This window comes from Botryllus schlosseri, chromosome 9 (assembly GCF_051294905.1).
Source record: "Botryllus schlosseri isolate E-star chromosome 9, Bs_hap1, whole genome shotgun sequence".
In the NCBI taxonomy this organism is placed as follows: Eukaryota; Metazoa; Chordata; class Ascidiacea; order Stolidobranchia; family Styelidae; genus Botryllus; species Botryllus schlosseri.
Window position 1 is genome coordinate 23,226,360 of NC_137244.1, and position 20,023 is coordinate 23,246,382.

At 38.4% G+C, this 20,023-nt stretch overlaps 1 protein-coding gene across 2 annotated transcripts in view; it reads left to right on the forward strand.

Moving 5' to 3' along the window:
* The first annotated feature begins 10 nt into the window (after positions 1-10).
* Positions 11-20,023, forward strand: part of LOC145445974 (uncharacterized) — a 20,530-nt gene continuing 517 nt past the window's right edge. Inside the window, exons 1-18 of one of the 2 annotated variants that reach the window (XM_080324144.1) lie at positions 11-1,071; positions 2,463-2,547; positions 4,135-4,242; positions 5,255-5,368; positions 6,173-6,354; positions 6,993-7,098; positions 7,780-7,944; positions 8,735-8,848; positions 9,567-9,725; positions 11,002-11,148; positions 11,364-11,489; positions 12,850-12,999; positions 13,944-14,045; positions 14,797-14,963; positions 15,585-15,664; positions 16,368-16,518; positions 17,321-17,426; positions 19,785-19,975. In XM_080324144.1, the coding sequence (XP_080180270.1) occupies positions 2,478-2,547; positions 4,135-4,242; positions 5,255-5,368; positions 6,173-6,354; positions 6,993-7,098; positions 7,780-7,944; positions 8,735-8,848; positions 9,567-9,725; positions 11,002-11,148; positions 11,364-11,489; positions 12,850-12,999; positions 13,944-14,045; positions 14,797-14,963; positions 15,585-15,664; positions 16,368-16,518; positions 17,321-17,426; positions 19,785-19,975 (2,238 nt within the window). In that variant the 5' untranslated portion in view covers positions 11-1,071; positions 2,463-2,477. Of the gene's footprint in view, positions 1,072-2,462; positions 2,548-4,134; positions 4,243-5,254; positions 5,369-6,172; positions 6,355-6,987; positions 7,099-7,779; positions 7,945-8,734; positions 8,849-9,566; positions 9,726-11,001; positions 11,149-11,363; positions 11,490-12,849; positions 13,000-13,943; positions 14,046-14,796; positions 14,964-15,584; positions 15,665-16,367; positions 16,519-17,320; positions 17,427-19,784; positions 19,976-20,023 lie in introns of both variants that reach the window. The other variant, XM_080324145.1, reaches the window with a different exon arrangement.

A 20,023-nucleotide genomic window follows, 5' to 3' on the forward strand; every position in this document is an offset into this window, starting at 1 on the left:
TATTGCAATGTCGTCGTTATTATATAGTTGCTACATGCAATGCCTATTAATTTAAGAGTGGTCTATTATCGATGTCATGCCTGCCATATGTTCTACAATAACTTTAGGTATAGGTAAGGTTAATTGATAGCCTTGATACGTATGTGTTTTCAGATAAGACTTTGACAGCTAAGACAAGCAGACAGATTGTGTGACAGAGAGATAAGCTTGTTATTCCATGGATTATGGTGATGTATGGATCACAGATTTTGGATTGTAAAAAATTAGGATAGATATTCGACATCCATATCTAGGAATACTATATATTCTGCAAGTTCTTTGACAAGCATTGAAAGTGCGATTCAGTATTTTGTCGCGGTGGAATCCCCAAGTCCATGTTTTCATATTTTGACATCCATTTTTCAAATTGATTAAAAGAAAAGTTTCTGTAAAATGTTCATAATTTTTAGGTCATATCTAGGCCATGTCTATGTTTTTCACATTGTTTATAAGTTGAACATGACCAAGATATGGCTTTACATAGGTGTGGTGATTAAGCTCACTATAATCCATCAAGTCAGATTCAGAACTGCATAGAAATTGTGGTAGATATAGTATTGCTGATGTAACTATTGCCGCATTATCGATATGATAATGCTCTGTTTGAACACGTGATCGGAGTCACTCAGCAACCATGATATTTTTCTTGAATCTTGAATACTATCGAAGATTCATCTCAACTTGTACAATAGGTAACTCAATTTCATAAAATGGTTGATGTCAACATCAGTCTTTTCACAAAGAGATTGCACTTTCACGCTGCAAATAATTTTTCTCCAATTCTTGCACAGCCAGCAAGAATCAGTTGAAAATCGATGATTTGTTATCGCCAACCCACCTTTTGCTTTTGACAATTAGCGCAACTTTCCGCGAGCTCAAGTCAAAGATGGAATCATTGCTGGATGAAGATGCAGTTGACATTGAAAACGCATATAATGTACCCATTTGGATATTTGTAGCTATTTGGGGAAAGTTTTGTGATCCTGCATGTCACTTGACGTGGGAATGCTAAGTTTTGGATACAGCTATGCAGTTGAGTATGATGATGCTCTTTCACATACCTCAGCATGATAATAGTAATGGTTACATTATTTTAACCAGAGCTTTTCTTTTCAATGCCTCGGATTCAATTTTTATTAAAAGCTTGAACCTTATACTCTATCGCAACACCAGAACATTTGTACAATTCGCCAAATTAGAACTAATGCTATTGTGATCAACATCATGTTACTTGCCATGTTACAATGCTGTACTATAAACCAATATAACCATCTCTTTGTATAGGATGTAAGCATGATATTAAAAATAGTTGGCCAGTGTTCATGGGTGCCATAGAAAATTCGTACTATAAAGAATGCAAATCATCTCTCTCTGAAGGGACTTATTTTGCGGACGTAGGTCTCCAAAAATGTAGCAATTTATAAACGGTTTCACATGAGAAAACAAGATGGGAAATCCCCAGAAATTGCATTTTTCAAGAGGTTTTGCAGCAATTAATTCTTCACAAATTAACCCTAAGGCTAGGAAAACCAACAGTTTATTTTTGTGATTGTTTATCTGTCTATCTCCTTGTGGTTGAGTGCCTCCGGTGTATATGTAAGAAAAATTCCACTTAAAGTAAATATTGTTTTCTCACGCAAAGTGTTATATTCATAAGTCCGTCACTTTTTCAAATAGGCCTGAATATCCAGTCTGCTTGTAGTGTTCCCTTTTGCTTATAAAGAGAGTAGCTGAATATTTTTATTCATTGATTGGCATTTGTATTCAGTACAGAATATGCTAACATAGAATTGGAAATCCATATAAAATTGAGTTGCTTAATTTAAATAGTCATCAGGGCATGTAGATTAAACGTTTTATTTAGTCAGGGTCAACTTGGGTATATCTGAAATTCAACAATCATTAGTTATGATGATGGGATGCTGCACAAAGTAGTTTCATATAATGCTTAAGTTGAAGTGGAGGTAATGCTAGTCTGGTTTGATGCATTCCTCGTGTTTACCAGTCATTAACTCTGTAAATTTCAACTGCATCTCTCTTGTAGATTCATGCAGATCATGATTGATGAAATGCAGCGCTATTTTAAAAATGGCACCGGATCTTATGATTCAGTTTCTGCTACACTGCATGGCTGAAGATTTCACTTATTGAAATGATGCAAAGGAAGCATTTTTGTGTATAAACAAGTATTTGGTCTACGAAAACTAATAAAAAGGAAGGGGGCGATAGGATCTTCTGGGGTGTTTGAGAAAATTGAGATAAGCCGTTCCCTATCATGTTATCATTTACATGGAATAATTAGTACTTGGTAAAAAGAAATATTGAGCCCAGATATTTTTGTAAGATTTACTTCGTAGTCTGTTTTAGAGAATAGATTTGAAAACCTTCGTCACCTGTCATAATCACCTAATTTTCATTCTTAGTGGTGAAGTGTGAAGATGCTGAAACATGACATGATACTACTTTGCTTTGAAATCCTGATACTTTGCCATTGGGTATCTTCTCAAGGTTAGTGTGGGAAATTCTTTATATTCTGTATACAGACAATTGTGTGTGGCTATGAAAATACCGATAAGTATATGTGTAGCTATGGTTTAAATTATAGATAGTACATATATGTATTATTAACTTGATCAAATTTATTGTGACCCAAGATTATGATACTTCTATTAGACTGTTGCCACACAGAAACAGATTGCTCATTGCACATTGCACATTGGGAAGCGTCATTGTATTGTTCAGTTGAAACGCAACAGCGTGATACCAATTGTTGAATTACAAATGAGCTTAATAATATTGGAGATAAAATTGCCATCCTCGGATGAGTGCTCCACTGCACACGACGTACCACCACAACAGTCACAAATGGACTACTAATCAAGCCTAATCGCCTGCAACCAATGCAGGCCAAGATGGACATGTTATCTCAAATCATGTATATGAGTTGAGTGCAGAGTTGTAATAACTTGAGTCCGACTCGAGTCACGATTTTCTGATGACTCGACTTGACTCGAGTGATTTTCTCAAAATACAGATTGACTCGACTTGTACTAGAGTTATTTCGCATGACTCAAACCAGGTCATATGACTCGAGACGGCCAAGACCAATATTTCATAGTAGTTTCGAAGAATAGTAAAGTAAACACGATATTGGAATTTCGTCTATTGGTACTGGTACTTGAAAATGCGACCAGAAACTGCTAAAAGTGAGGAAAATTAGTATACTATAAATGCGAACCAGGGTTTTAACCAAGTCACAAGTCAATCTCACTTTTCTAGTTTTGACTCGAGTCAAGTCGAGTCATATTCAATTCACCGCTGAGTCAAGTCCGAATCTGAGTCAGCGAGCAGAGGGTCGAGTCTGAGTCATGGTATTATGACTCGAGTCTGAGTTCAAGTCACTGTGTTGACTGCTCAGTTTCAAGTTTAGGTCTTGTTAAACCCACTTTATAACTCTGTTTGGTGATATCGAACGGGTCGCATTCATAATATACCAATTTTTCTCACTTTTAACAGTTTCTGGTCGCATTTTCTAGTACCGTCACCAATAGACGAAATACCAATAGTGTGGCTACTTAACAATTCTTCGAACTTACAAATAAATGTCGGTCTTGGCCGCCTGAGTCTCGAAAATGAGTCGAGTCAAGTCGAGTCATCAGAAAATCGCGACTCGAGTCATTACAACCCTGATGCCGACCATTACGTATGCCAAACAGATTTATAAAAAGTGGGTTTGACAAGACTTTAACTGGAAACTGAGCACTGAGCAGTCAACGTAATGACTTGGACTCGGACTCGAGTCATAATACCATGACTCAGAACACTGACTTGAATCGGTGTTGAATTGAAAATGACTCGGCCTGACTCGTTTCAAAACTATAAAAGTGAGATTGACTTGCGACTCGGAGCCTTGTGACTTGGTTACAACCCTGGTTGAGTGTGCGTCTCGACCTCTACGGAACTCCTCACACTGACTGAGGGAACCCTTTGAACACCGGTCACCATATCCTCATATATCATATTTCATAAAATGCAACCCTCGTCTTCCAATATATATTATCACAAGAGGATTCTTTGAACGATATACAATTTTAGGTTGTTTTGATTTGTGGGATCAATGTGCACTGATAAAGCAATACGGTCAATGTTCATCTTTCCAATCTGTTTGTCAAAGATCTTGTGGGAACTGTCCAACAAATAACGGTAAGTGTTTACTGCTAGATATCTAGGCTTACTCAATCTGGAGGGATTGTCAAGTGATGCTGATCAAGCACGGATACTGTTGTTATCGGGGTCGACAATATTTCTGTGACTGATGGTGGATCTGTATATTATACTAGGTCACAGCGAGAACATCAACAGAGGTCGACCAATATTGTTATTTTTTTAAGGCCTTTTATCAACTCGCTGTATATACAACCCTCTACATACGACTAGATATGTAATAACTTGAAACACCGGTCCTTCTCTAACAAAAATTTCCTTTTCTGTGGCAGAAATTGTTTGGTCAGATGGAAAATTTGTAGATAAGGGGTGTCAAACATACGGCCAGCGCGTCTGATCCAACTCACCAGACAAATTCATCCCGCCCGCCAAGCAATGTCTAGTAAATGAAAAAATGCTTGCGACACTACCACATTTTCATATGCATCATTTAGTCATCCAACAACAATGCTTTGTTTTGACACCCATCACCATTAGTAACAAGTCAGTGACAAATTCGAAGAAGGTAGAATAGTCTACCCTCAGTTCAGAGTCTTAAGGAACAGAGCAACAATATATGCAAAAATGCCAATGGTAAACCGCTGCATGTAGGCTGCATACTATAAATATCCGTGGTGACATTGCTATATAGCGTCTCAGATAATATGGTAGCCGGTCTTACCAAGGCAATGGTCGATTCTATCCCTAAAATGTACAATTCCGAAGTATGTTAATTGGGTTAAACAAATATATTATATCTGACACTTACTTTATAGTGGTGAGTTGGTTCTGTGCGGAACTTCGATAACCTTTGCCATGTCGCGACCCAGAATCGAATTCGAATGGTCATTTATTGGTGATCAAACAAATTGTGCTTGATTTCACTGGTTCTGCCCGAAAGTGCTTAAAAGGTTTGAATCAGGCCTACTGAAATTGAATTTGAAATCCCTGGAGTAGACGATCCACAACACCTATATCCTCGATAATGAGACTTAATTTGTTGACTTCGCAGGCGGAGACTGTACAGAGAATACACCATTCCAGTGTTATCAAGGGTTTCTGAACGGTCAATGTATTTTCCCATATGTAAGGGAAGTGTGTCCAGTATCTTGTGGAGTATGTGGAGGTAGGTAAATTTTCTCTGTCTGCTAATGCCAAATTCTGACAACAATAATAACTTGGCAGTCGAAATTCAAGCAATTACTACTGAATGAATATTAGTCCATCCTCAAGATTACCGGAACACAACTGACCAATCGATCTTGCCTTCCATGACGTACCATCCATTTCTTGTTGCTTGCTTTTTTCTATACTATCTTCTTTACTTTTCATTCGGTGTGCATGCCTCCTCTTTACATCGCCTCGGCCAAGGTGGGTGTCTGATTCCATAGACTACTCCAAGTCGCTTCGACGACTTCCTGTCTTTTCATTGTATCACATTTTTGTGGTGTATTGAACTGATAAAATTGCTAATTAACCAATGATGATGATGATGGGGCTGATAAATACCCTGTACCAGAATGCTTTGATTCCGTGGTTTTGTACATTGTTTCGATTGAAACTTGTATGTACTTTTTATTGATACACAGAGTGGAAAATCTAATTCCACAATGTCGCCTTTCTGTTCCCAACTTAGTACTCTATTTGCAGTGGTTTGGATATATCTTCAAATGCAATACCTCTATTTGTAATATTTAATACTATTTCTTCAGAGTATATTTTAGCATTTTTGAGGTTATGTCTTACGTGTTACTGTTGATGGATATAAGTGTGAATCCACTTATGGAATATTTCTTAACAGCATTTTTTGTTAGTCGTGTCTATGACTCTGCCATCATTGGATTGGGATTGACTATTTTAGTCAACCAGTTTTGAATCTGTATATATATCAATGGCAATTGATTATGTGATATGAACTGGACTATCACAGGGAACGAAGGAGGTGGTACTCCTACTCCTAAATGGTCTCAATGGTCAGAGTGGGAAACATGCTCAAAAGAATGTGGCGGTGGAACCCAATCGCGATCGAGAACATGCTCACAGTCAGGACAATGCTCTGGGTCGTCTCTAGATTCACGTGATTGTAACGAACAAGCATGCAGCGGTAATGTTCTTATTAATATCATTTGGTCAAATCTAATACATCTACTCGACTGCTGTAATGCGAAATAATCTGACTTGAATTTTTATGGAGATGTTACATCTTTCAGTATTATATAGGGTTACCATATTTTAAAACCCGGGTAGGGGGACACTTTTTACAAATCATAAAAGTCAGATTACTGGACTATGGACATATATGATAACCCTAGTGTTATACATATTCATTTTATTTACAATTACAGGAACATGACATTAATTCAGTTTTGTTGACACACATTTGACACGAGTCTCCATTTCATTCGACTTTCAGTATTGGTGTTATGTTCATGGTTAAACTAGCACACAGTTCACTGTATTTTCACCACATTGTAAACCCATTTTGATATAACAGTATATACCAGTATGCCAGGAGCTCGGCTATTGGTCTATTCAAACCCTGTTGTTCCCATTGTATTTTGTCATTGCATATGCTGGTAATATCATTGGCACAGAAGGTCTTATATCGATTTGATATAAAAATCACTCGTGATAGAAGGATGACTGTGACTGGTGAAGGCCTGGAATGCTGACACAATTTCTGTATTCTGTACAGTGTACAGCCTTGTTGAAACATTTCCAAGACTTCATTTGTTGTCTTGACAGGTGACTGTACAGATAATCCACTATACTACTGTTATTGGCAAGCACTATCTGGCCATTGCAATAATCCATGGATTAAAAGAGAGTGCCCGTCATCGTGTGGTGGGTGCGGAGGTAAGTCTTTTTATCGTTGAAATTTTCAAAGTATCACAGTTTGGACTGCTTGACATTGACTACTATCGTTGAGTAGAGTTGGTTGATTCAAATTAAGTATTTGAATATTACAGGCCGATGACTTTGCTAATATACTGCTTAATATGCGCATATCGTATGTGAATATCATCAATTCTCTAAACCGCCTATTTGATATCTTTTACTGATACAAAGAGACCAAGTTATTTTCACAATACTGTCATTCTTATTCATTTAAAGACTTGGGTAGGATTGTTTTAAATGAATGACTCTATTCTGTGGTTGTGTTTTTGAAGTGACTTTATCTTGAAAAGTAATGATTTCATTTGTACTATTTTTACAGTACTGAATAGTTGGCAGTTGTGAGGTTATGTGTATTTGTTACCGCAGATGGATAAGTGTGTTGTAGATGGTATGTTGCCCAATATGTGGTTGAATTATTGCTTAACCCAAGCTATCTTCGGTATGGAATTATAATGTTGAATATTAAATCCATTTACTTAATATTTCATCCTGCATTTTTGTGTAGGATACCGTAGTTGTATGTGTGTATGGTTGCAACAGCATTGGACTAGGGTTGACTCCTATTGTCAAACAGCTTGGAATCCGTTCATATAAAAGTGAAAAGTGTTTGTATCATATGAATTCAACTAACTATGACAGGAGGTGGAGGTAGTACTCCTACATGGTCTCAGTGGTCAGATTGGGGAACGTGCTCAAAAGAATGCAACGTGGGAACCCAATCACGATCGAGAACATGCTCAAAGCCGGGTCAATGTTCTGGGTCATCTATGGAATCACGGGATTGTAACAAACAAGCTTGTAACGGTGAAGTTCTGATTATTATCATTTGGTCATATCTGGCTCATATGCTTGGCAATAATTCAATTTTGTGACATCGAATCGACAACAGTCTTCAATTCGTTTCACTTTTAGTGTCATGGTCATGGACACACCTAGCACACAGTTTTCTTATTTTCGCCCCATTTTGAAAATTTTGTAGATATTGTCTGATGCATCATGACCATTCACCATGATAAACTGTTGAACTTTGCAGTTTTCCAATGGTATATACTGGACCGGTATATAACAGAATATCGTGAATTGGTCTGTTCCAGGAGCCCTGAAACCGGGGTCCATGGACCCCTTAGAGGTCTGTGAACTAGTTTTCGGGGGTTCATGAAAGGGCAATACCTCATCAAGAAACCAAATTATCCTTTGAGAATGGTGTCGTGAGTGGAACTGTGACTACCTTTCATAGTCGGTAGTTATCTTATTTTAGGCTTAGAATAGCAGAAATAAAATTTGAGCTTGACGCGATGATCGTGTCGTGATTGGCTTCTAAAATTTTTGGGGTACGCACAACAGTTCATGAAACTTGAATGGGTCCGCAATCAAAAAAGCAAGAACCCCTGGACTCTATTCAGACCCTGCAATAGCCATGATATGGTGTCGTCACATAGTAGTAATATCAATGGCACGAAGGTCTGGTATTGATTTTATATATAAATCAGTTAAGATGTGTGGCTAGGTCATGTAAGCTGGAAAGATCTTGCCAGCAGCAGTTCTGTGCAGCCGTTTTAAAACATTTCCAAAACTTCATTTATTGTCTTGGTAGGTGGAGACTGTACAGATAATCCACAAGTTCGCTGTTCTGAACACAAAGAGTTTGGTCACTGCATTTATCCAAGTATTAAAAAAGATTGCCCGGTATCTTGTGAAACATGTGAAGGTACGTAAATTCTTCTCCGCTTGAAAATGTCAAATTTTTTACAATTATGACAACTCGCAACTGACAGAAACCAAGTACCGCAATGCTTTGATGCCAAATTGAATGCACCGTTTTGATAAAACTGAGTATTCCCAAAACATGCATGTATGCGGGAGTATCGTCAAATCACAGAAAAGGGTAATTGATAACTTTTTTTTATCTCAAAGAGTCTCATCATATACTTTGCTTGTACCTGTATAGTTAGCGATATGTTTAGCGCAAGGCTTTGCGCCTGATCCGCACAAAATTGCTGGATATGTGTAACACTTACAAGGTGATATTGCACGAATGCAGTGTATGATTTGAGGCAATTCGTGTATTGCATTTTGTGGCAGTGGGACCACATTGCTTGAAACAAATCTCGTTCCATCATCATATGATAGGGTGTTCTTTTGTGCTTACTGCCTAGTAGATCTGTGAAAAGAGCAGTGTTTAAAGTATTTTATATTATCGAGTATCGCTGACCAAGCCTGATCAATGATGCGTTTGCCAATGTAACAATAGCCATCTTAACACTCTACAATAATGCTTTGATTACAGAATTATGTAGCCACTTTGCAGGAATTAGTATTATTCGTAGTGTGTTTGGACTGTACAATGTTTGTTGCATATGAGACTCAACGCTAGATAAAAGCAAAGTCCATGATTAACAAAGCGTGAACTAGTGGTTATGTTGCAGGCTCAAGTGATGGTGAATGGAGCAACTGGGGACCATACGACACATGCAGTGAGACATGCGGCCCCGGGACCAAGTCACGTACTCGGACTTGTTCGATTGAGGGGACTTGTCCCGGATCTGATACGGAAACCACCACTTGTGAAATCAAACAGTGCTCAGGTGAATGTGGAAAAATTATCTGTGTACGGGGTACGCTTACACAGATGAGATGCCCATTGGCAACAGAATGTTATTTTCTAGTGCCCTACACTAATTAAAATCTTTCCTTTTAACTTACCTTGGGAGTTTGAGTACAGTATATTTTCCTCAGAAACCATATCTTTACAAAAATTTAAATTTTATGCACAGTTGGTTTAAATAGTCAATAGCTTTATTCAATTGGAATCGGAAATGATGCTGCTGAATTCTACTAAGAAAAAACGGAAGATGTGATGTGACATGGTCGAGACATGCGAAATGACTCGAGTACATGACGGGTAATACGCAAATTGCCTCAAGTTGAGTCATTTTCCATTTAACTGGCTCATTTTTCCGAAAAATTTAGCTTCAGTTTTCAAATCTGAAAAACACGACCTTAATGGGACGCGAAACCAATTAGTAATGTATCGATGGATTCAGTACTTCGATGCCTACCCAACTACGCCATGTAGCTAGACGAGAGCAAGGCAACCGAGCATGTATGTATAGCAATGTAAAGTAATTGGTTCACTGCAGTATATGGTGAAAGGCTTCACTGTGTTTTAATAGTATCGATCGAATTAGTTGAGTAAAAGTGGTCACTCACGGCTTGTTTGAAAGAAGAGATGTCTAATGTCTATTGCTGTGACTAGCACGAGCTTATTAGCACTAGGTATACGCTGTATACTCCATAGAAAACTAATAGAAACATGTCTATTTTTACAACAAGGTTCCTCGCCTTCTTGATTATATACATACATGCTCGGCTGTCATCCAACTTCATGGCGTAGTTGGTTAGGCGTTGTTGGTTAGGCGTTGAAGTACTGAATCCAACTATACACTACTTATTGGTTTCGCATCCTATTAAGGTGGTGTTTTTTACAAGCGAAAAGTGAAGCTAAATTTTTCGGAAAAAGCCGCCAGTGCGAGCCAGTTAAGATAATCACTCGAGTCAATTCGAGTCACAAAAAGATCGCGACTTTTGAGTCAGTAAAACCCTGAATATTTCTCTGTTCAAATCAATGAAAATGTATTACAAATTTTGATTCTTATTGACTAGATTTAAAAGGTAGCAGTAATGACTAAAGCCACTTGCGTTGGTAGTTGAACCACCAAAACCGACAGAGTTTCTTGTAAAAATAAAAATGCCTGTTGGCAAAAATGTACCTTGCGAGTCGAGAAACCAGATATTGTGTCTGTCTTTTATATTGTAAGATTTGACGCATATATCTATTGTATGGCAATTCACTGTATGTAGGGGTACTTGGAAGTTGGAGCAGTTGGACCAACTGTGACGTGACTTGTGGACAGGGTATGCAGGAGAGTATCAGGGTCTGCAAGGGGCCAGGGGCTTGTGAGGGAGATCTGAAAAAAACTCGTACGTGTAATAAACCTGATTGTCCAGGTGAGAACATGAAGGTTTGTTTGTAACTCTATCCCCTTACTATTGCGAGGCTTGAAAATCCATCAACGTTAGATGTTGTGCTGCTCTAATATGCTGTTTTGAGATTATAATACCTTTGATTAAGTCTCCATTTTTCTATGCGGAATGTGTTTGAGCCTATCTTTGAAGCTGATGTGAAATAGTTTATATATTCTCGGTCTCGATATTTTTTACAGATTGCAATGACGTCCGCACCGATTGCGAACGTCGTAAGGGTTTTCAACAATGCAATTTTCCTTCTATCCGTAAAGTCTGCCGCAAAACATGCGGAGATTGTGGCGATGGAGGTGGAGGTGGCGATGGTAGGATATGCATTTGAATCATCAAGTATATCGCCAACATCGTGTGGATTATTTTCTTCTTGATTGATATCATTGTGACGAAAAGGGTTTGCAGATCTGTTTAATGTACAGTGTACATAGTTGAATGGTAATTGGTCACTAGAGATTTGAAAGATACTTTGGTATTTTGTTCGTATTGGCCATAATTAGTTGAGGTCTTGGTCATAGTCGAGCACTTAAGCCTCTAGAGCTGCATTGAAGCATCATAGGTGATTAATAATGATCATAGTTAAATAGCTGGTTCGTGGTACAGAACTTGAATATAGCTTTCAATACAACATCCATTGTAGCAGTATATTTATTAAACTCGAAGACTTTTCGGGTGCCTCTTTTCAAGAGTTATCGGCACACTAAAGGGATTTAAACAGATTTAAAAGCAAAACCAAAAAGGCAAAGTATGACGCAACAATCAAAATCACAGACAATACAAGTGCCACTGTGATAGTAGGTATGTAGGACGTACATCTCAAAGATTGTTTGAGCGTATTAAGCAGCATATCCCAAAATTGATTCGGTCAAAAACATGCGCAAATGATCGCACGGAGCTCGCACGTCAGTGCAAATTGGCTGCAAAAACAGACTGCTATGATGATTACCAAGCATATGCTTCGTCAATCGGTCAGCATCTGAGCGAAAACCTTGCCTGTGCACAGCACTATGATGACAATATGTTCACTGTCATTGCGCGTGGCAGGTCTGTGTTTCATTTAAAAGTGTTGGAGTCTACTATTATTCAGTTGAGCAAACCTATTTTATGCAGACAGAAAGATTTCCTCTATAACCTACAAATTTCTCATTAGTGCGTGTTGTTCCGTGCGTGTAATTGTTTATTTACAAATTGTGCTGCTACTATAGTACCGTATGTCCGTATACTTCGTAGTTTGTTATTGTTGCCATTGATACGATGCGAATTTCATGGTCTGTGATTTTGATTGTTGCGTCATACTTTGCCTTTTTGGTTTTGCTTTTAAATCTGTTTAAATCCGTTTAGTGGGCCGATAACTCTTGAAAAGAGGCACCCGAAAAGTCTTCGAGTTTAATAAATATACTGCTACAATGGATGTTGTATTGAAAGCTATAATGATCATAGTATTGCAATCCATGATATATATATCCATGTTTGAGGACAAGTGTGTAAATCTGCTTTGTCTTGTCCATTTGCACCCCCTGCAAATCAATTAAGTGTTGTCACCAACACAACTCATCATCTGATATACAGATCAACATTTCCAATTGCTGATGTTCATATATTGTTAGATCTACTATTCAAACTGTGATGTGACTGGATCAACAGTGTTATAGCAATTTTCTTCCATCTAAGCTTCTTGGGGGACTTGGACTAAGTGGGGCGATTGCGATAAAACTTGCGGGAATGGGGAACAAAGCAGAACAAGAGCTTGTTCTGAACCGGGGCAATGTACCGGGGATTCAGAGCAGTCACGTCAATGTAGTATTAAGGAGTGTACAGACGGTAAGCATTTTTCATAGCTTGTCAGTATCTGGATTGGTTTATTGCCTAGATTCACAGTTGAAAATTGACTTCATGTGCATTCGTTGTTTCGTAATAATACTGACATCAAATGTACGAGAGATTGAAAGCTCAATATTGGCATTGCACTAGGAAATAGCGTTGCTTTTTGTTTCATTGCAATCTTGCGCCGTTTCGAATTGATAACATTTTTACTAAACTGAACTAAGCTGAGTGATATTAATATTAGGCTTCCAAAAAAATAAAATCATTGCTTTACGTGAAATAGATTGAAGTCGATGCAAGATATGCTGTGTCGTATATAGGCCATACCGTATCCTATGATTGCCCGAAATCATCCAGGACTTTTTTAATCATTTTCATTACTAAAAAATGTTTGATTCTCTATTAGTCTACCATCTATCTTCTGAGGCATATCAAGATGTTACAGTAATGGTTCTGCAAGGCACGTGGTATTTATATTTCTCTGTTAATTCCACAGCCAGCTACTTGAAATGCTCGTGGAAAGTAATATCCGTTCAATTTTAGTCGCTGATCTACAATTATGAATGTTTTTTAATGTGTAAGTCTGGATATGCAATAAAAGGTCCGTTTCACAATCTGAAGTAACACCTTTTCTCTTTTGATCGTAACCCTCATAGATGCCATACTGTGAACTCGAGTAAAATGACAGATATCATTGATGCCTCTGACAGTTTTCTCATTAAGGAAGCCATATTTGTGTCGTTTTATTATCCTGACACTCCTTTCATGTGTTAAGTCAATGTTTTTTTTCGGATTCTTTTGTCTGCTTGGCAGTTCTTTTTTGTAACTGCTTCAAGACATATCCTGAAAGGCCTGAACCAAAGAACCAGACGGTCGAATGTTGATGCGTCTGTCTCTGTCATATAGCCTGCAGAAATTAAATCGCTTTCTTTTTTCATAAGACTGGTCAGCGTGTTCTGCAACGTGTGGTGATGGGACTCAAAAGAAGGGGAAGTCCGGGCAACAGGTGACCAGACATTGCAAGAACCGGGATTGTGATACAGGTGACTCACTGCACCTTCGTAATAGTATTAATATTGATTGTAAGCTGGATGAGCCATACATTTTCTAGTAAACTGATGTCAATCTTTGTCACACAGTCCCATTGTGATGTCCGCTTACGAATTGACCGAGTTTTGGAAGCGTTTTATTGTATAAAAATTGTGTTCGTATTAAAATTCTCAGTGTACAAAGCCTAGAAGTGTGTAACCTTACAAAACAATAATTTCCATCTCACGTAGAAGACCTCCACAACTTGATTTGCTGATTGTGGTATTCAGAGGGCTTCGACTACTATGGTCATTTTCCACCCGGCCAATATTGCTTATCATGATTTGTAATCTGACGGCTTGTAACATGGCCTACGACACGGTAAGACACCGCATACGGGGATCAGATGACAAGGATAAGCCTAGATGAACCTGCAGCACTTGGGTGGAATTTCTGGAGTCAACCTCGGTTGTACTTGAACTCACAACCCATTGGTGTTGCAGCTGTGGAACGTAGGGCTACCAATACGCTACCTCCCTACCATATGTGTGGGTTTTCGCCTCCAGGAAACCGGTGAAACTAGCTCAGAGAAACCCATACTCCCCTGAATACTGCACCATGCACCTGATGCTCCTACATACAGCTATCTTGTCGTTATTCTGGGATAAAGGCTGTTTGAATTTATAGAAGCTTTTGAGGTCATAGGAAAAATATTTCAACTTAAAATACTCTGTGATTGGCATAAATGTTCCGTATTTCCCGCAGCGTCATGTCCGTCCGGCCAAGAACACCGGTACAAGAACCCGTACGCGTGCTGCGCAGAGACATCCTCCACTGGGGAGTGGTGTAACAGGCCTACGGCGTCAAGTCGAAGTTTTGTTCGTCGAATCATTGGCGGCGAAAATTCAGAACTAGGGCAGTTCCCGTGGATGGTACGTTATTGTGGTCTATTCTATTTACAGCCGCAATTAAAGGAAGACAGCTTTTACGGATATCTATTTCGAATGTCTACATGATAAAGGATACGTATTGTATATGGTGCACATAGGTACATATAACATTGCTACAATTCCCAATGAATGATACAATGCGGTGTTTTATTAGCAAATAGCTCGAGGCATAACGGAAATACTAGAAAAGAATGATGCTGTATCTCATTTTTTATTAAATTCAAACAGAGGTGTAAGATGTAATCTGCTCGCTTGGTGGTAGGGCTGTTGATATATAGAGTTCTTTTGAATTCTCTGCTAGTTTCTGACGATTACCCCTGACGAGTGTCAGCTGGAAATTTTTTTTATTCAATATGAATATATTATTTCATTGTATACTGAAGTTCTGTACCTCCTAGAGTCTCTTCAGGGGTGTAAAACTGCTATGAGTGGTTTCTTGTTCATTTCAATTCGAAATTCAAGCAATATCTACTGAAACAATGCTAACCTGCAGCTGTGAATACCAGATCAATGTGTCTGCTTATGTAGTTGGCATGTACCTCGTGCTTTCGCCAGTGTTGGGATTAAGTCATTACATTTAATTAAATGCTCTTTCTTTAATAGGTGTACTTTGAGGCACCACGTGTTTGCGGCGGTGCATTAATATCGGAGAAATATATCTTGACAGCCGCGCATTGTGTACAGTAAGTTTATGCCAATAATATGTACATTTTTGCAGTCTAGCTTAGTTTTTCCGAACCATTCACCGTTTGTAGTCGAATTATCATGTGGATATACACTCAAGTAAAAATTAGTCTACTACTTTAAATTTTACTCAATTAGAAGTAGATGTAGAAACAAAAGACCTGAAAAGGACTCCGTTAAGTAGTCTTAAGAATTGGATGTAGCTGAGGCCCCGCAGATTTCTTTAACGCAGATTGAGTATAGGCAATGAAAACAGGTGCAATTTTCGAAATGATATTCTGTTACTCGCATACAGGGTCGGCATCGCCCACCTGTTGTGGCAATTTCACTCTTGACAATGATGCGAATCTAGGTCAATACCATAGTACTTTATATTTGACCAAATTTAAAGCGTGAAAAATAAGTAGTATGGCTTTGGAAACTGTTGAGGCAGAAGTCGGAAAAGCCTAAAAATGCTCACACTCGAGTAAGGAGTGGAAGTGGATAAAATAAAACCCACTCAAGTGCTGCAACACAGAAGTAGATCCAGGAATGCTGGAAAGAACTGTAATCAAAAATGCTGAACTACATTGCATTATTGCATTAACTCACATTGCGCATAGCCTACTTGCGAATTGGCTGGTTATTTGTATAATTGTATTTTGCTTATCAAACCGCCTCCGTCGTTTGGATGTGTTTAACACTGTGTCATGTATTTGGCAGATCAGACAGCGGCGTGAGACAAGACCGTATCACGGTTTACATGGGATTTGTTGAACTTTACAACTCAGCGAATAGGAAGCAAGCGAGCGTGATAAAGTCGATAGTTCATCCGGATTATCGATTTCCAAAAAATGACATCGCAATATTAGAGGTATCAATTGCTTCATCTCGACTATCGCGGATATTGTTATTCACAGGGTCTCAGTTATTTAACCACTGCGGCTGCAATCTCATAAGTTCTATTCATATTAAACAGGGGTTCTTAACCTGGGTCCCTGGACCACTAATGGTTTCGCTGACTAATTTCAATGGGTCTCTGAAACGCCAATCTGAAAACTACAACTATAAAAGACCTGTCCCAGATACTAAAGATTGCACTACAACTGGTAGTCAGGCATTTTTTGTCATGGGCTCCCTAAATTCCGTGGTTAGTGGTCCGCGGAACCACCCGAAAAGATTTAGCTCTAGCAAATGGGATAAGAAACCCTGACAGTGAGCATTTTGGCATTGCAATCAATATTCACTTTCCTCATTTTACCACCCATCGCTGTCACCATGCGATAATTTCAACCATAGAAATCCGAGGCAGAACGTAAGAGAACTCTTATGCGCGGAGGCTGAACATTATATTCATGACTATCTCGGCGATGACGGCATTGTTGATCGTCGCTGTACAGGCAAGACCCATCGCATTCATAATATGAGGCGTCAGGATATTTTTCCATTTTGTTGCATTATTGGAAACTTGTTTATTTAAACGTGGCTCTTTCGCAAAATACGTTCAGTAAAACCCTACGACATCAACGATAATACGTGAGACTACTTACCATTGACGTGAACTGTACCGTCCAAATCAGTGTGACATTGATCATGCGTTGATGTATCAGGATCTACCAAACAATGCACAAATAATTATTTGGTGGAGTGATGATTGATTTCTCGTTGCCATTCAGCTCAAGAATAAGGTCCAGTTCACACAAAATATGCGCCCGATTTGTTTGCCGCATGGGGAAACCGTATCGTACGATTCGACCTGCATTGCGATGGGATGGGGAGTCAGTGAGTGTTTGTATATTTCTTAACGACTAGACTTTTACCCCAACCACGGAGTAAGCAGGCTGCATCATGGTTGATTTGTGTGGGTTTGAGCACTATTCACTCACAATTTCATCTCGTAAGAACTTTAAAGCACATGCCTGAGTGCCTAGATTAATCCAATATTTTGAAGCACATTGCCTGGCTTAGTCACTGTTCATATTGCAAATTTATTATAAGTAAATTACTTTCGTTAATCGTTTGACAATTCAGAAAGAATTTTCTGCCAGTATCTCATCTGATATTATTATACCGTGTTCTATCCTGCAAATCACTCCTAATATTCTTGTCATACGGTCCACTTCATATATTTCGTGTTGAAGAGTGTGAATTTATACGATTTGAAAATCTGATGATCAGCCACCGAGTCCGAAATTACTTGTCTTTTGACATTGCAATCAGTGCTTCTACTTTGAAATTGATGGCGTGTGCACTAGGGTTATGACTAGAAAAAAAGAATTGATGAGCATTTTGGTATAAATTTAAAAAATTATAATCATTTTGTTCAAATCAAAAAAAGGTCCCGCACAAACCAACTTCAATTTTCGACACTGGTCCAAATATAGAGAGAATTTACGATTCAAAGGTATTCTTTGCTACAAATTTAATCTTCATATATATGTCCTTTTGTACTTCTGGTACAGTTCATCCATCAATTTGACTTCTCTTTCTGTTATTATGTTAGTGACAGGGACATCTACAACGGAAATATCCGAATTCCAATGGGATTTTAAGGCATTTTATCGCTGCAGGACATTCGAGCGCAAAAATAGCAGCAAATAATCTTTGGTATACTCTAGAGCCCGGACGATATTGGATTTTTTGGACGATACCGATAAAACCGATATCTCACACCTTGACCGAGAACCCCAATACATTCAGCCGATATTCAAAAGAAGTTGGATATACATAAGCACATTTTCAAAGCTTCAGAGCATTTATTTGAACATCTTTACAGCCATTGTTAGATTTGAACATGAAATAAACTAGAAAGGCTACATCTGGACACCTGTAAAGTGTAAGCTTGTGATATATATCAATATTCTCAACCTAGCGGTCAAAGATTATAGTTTTCTGACTTCCTACCGCCATGTTTTGACGTCACGAGAATTGCCGGTGATTTTTCAGCTTCAATGGCTGATACCGATAATTCTGTCGAAGTGTGATATCGTCCCGATATTATCGGCGAACCGATAAACGGTCGGGCTCCAGTATATTCCATCCATAGACATCTGGTAAGAATACCGGCTTCCTGACACGCATTTGCGAGGAATAAGCATGATATCTCAAGAGTTACTCTCCATCTGGGGACTTGGAAGTAAGGAATTATAGCCCTTGAGCTCCATCTCGCATTGCGTAGGGATGGAAGTTTATGCCATTTGATTAGTGGTAATCTACCATTTTCTCTGAAAGAGCGGCATGCTCTGCACATCACATAGATAAACTTAAAATCATCGCTACATCCTCGGCTTTCTAATATTTTCATTTGAAATCCTGGCTTGATGGATTGTACCAAGTTTTCGTAGTATTTTACCATATCATCTCCAAATTTGTAGCTGAGAGTTGGATTTGTTGAGGATGTTGGATTGAAGAACTCTGATATATGCTTTAAGAATCGATAATATTATGTTGGCAACCAATGTATTGTGGTTTATGAAAACCCTTGCTCTTCATTGCAATTTGCAGTTTCACAACAACGCCATTCCGTCACCCAGTATCAACCGATGCTGAGTCACATGATATGACATTTTCAAATTTTCATCATATTCCTCTAATCGGTTTTCTAGACCACTGAAAATATGTTGAGTTGTTCTACTTTCGCCTTTTCGAACAACCAGCTCGATTTGTGTCAGACAAATTGAAATTATACGATCGATACAGTCTACATCTAAAATCGAAATTAATAGTTATTAATTAATTATTTAATTTTGACAGTAAGCAAGAAAACGATAGGAATAATTCAATATGAGCGATCAAAATATACCAAAATACTATTTTAAATCTTCGCAATTTGAATTGTGTCAGTTAAATTTAAATCAGTCGGTATATATATTATATAGTCTGTATCTACAAAAAAAGCCTAGGCCTATCCTTCATACCGTGAAAACTGGAAAATTTTTGTGCGGGAGGTTTTTGTTTAACCAGTCTTAACTTTTGGTAATTTTGCAATCAGGACACAAAAGTTCATCGTTTGTGATTACAGGACACACAAAATTTTGAATTTTTTCTCTAGTCATAACCCTAGTGTGCACTGTGCAGTAGGACGAGAATATTCAATTTGTACTTGGTTTCCCATCGCTAAATTGCTGATTTCTTGTGCAGGTGACCTAAACAATAGGGCCGTCACCAGCATTCTTCAAAATGTCGACCTCAAGGTATTGGACCCTGAAGTGTGCATTCATGGGTATACAACTTCCTCTGTGAACACAATCAGAGAATTGGGTCAGTTTTTTAAAACGAAGCCGCCAATATTGTGTGTTGGGGATTTGAAAAACGAAAAAGACAGTTGTTCGGTGAGTTGTCTTTAACTTGAATGTAATTATTGGATATTTGACTTCGGC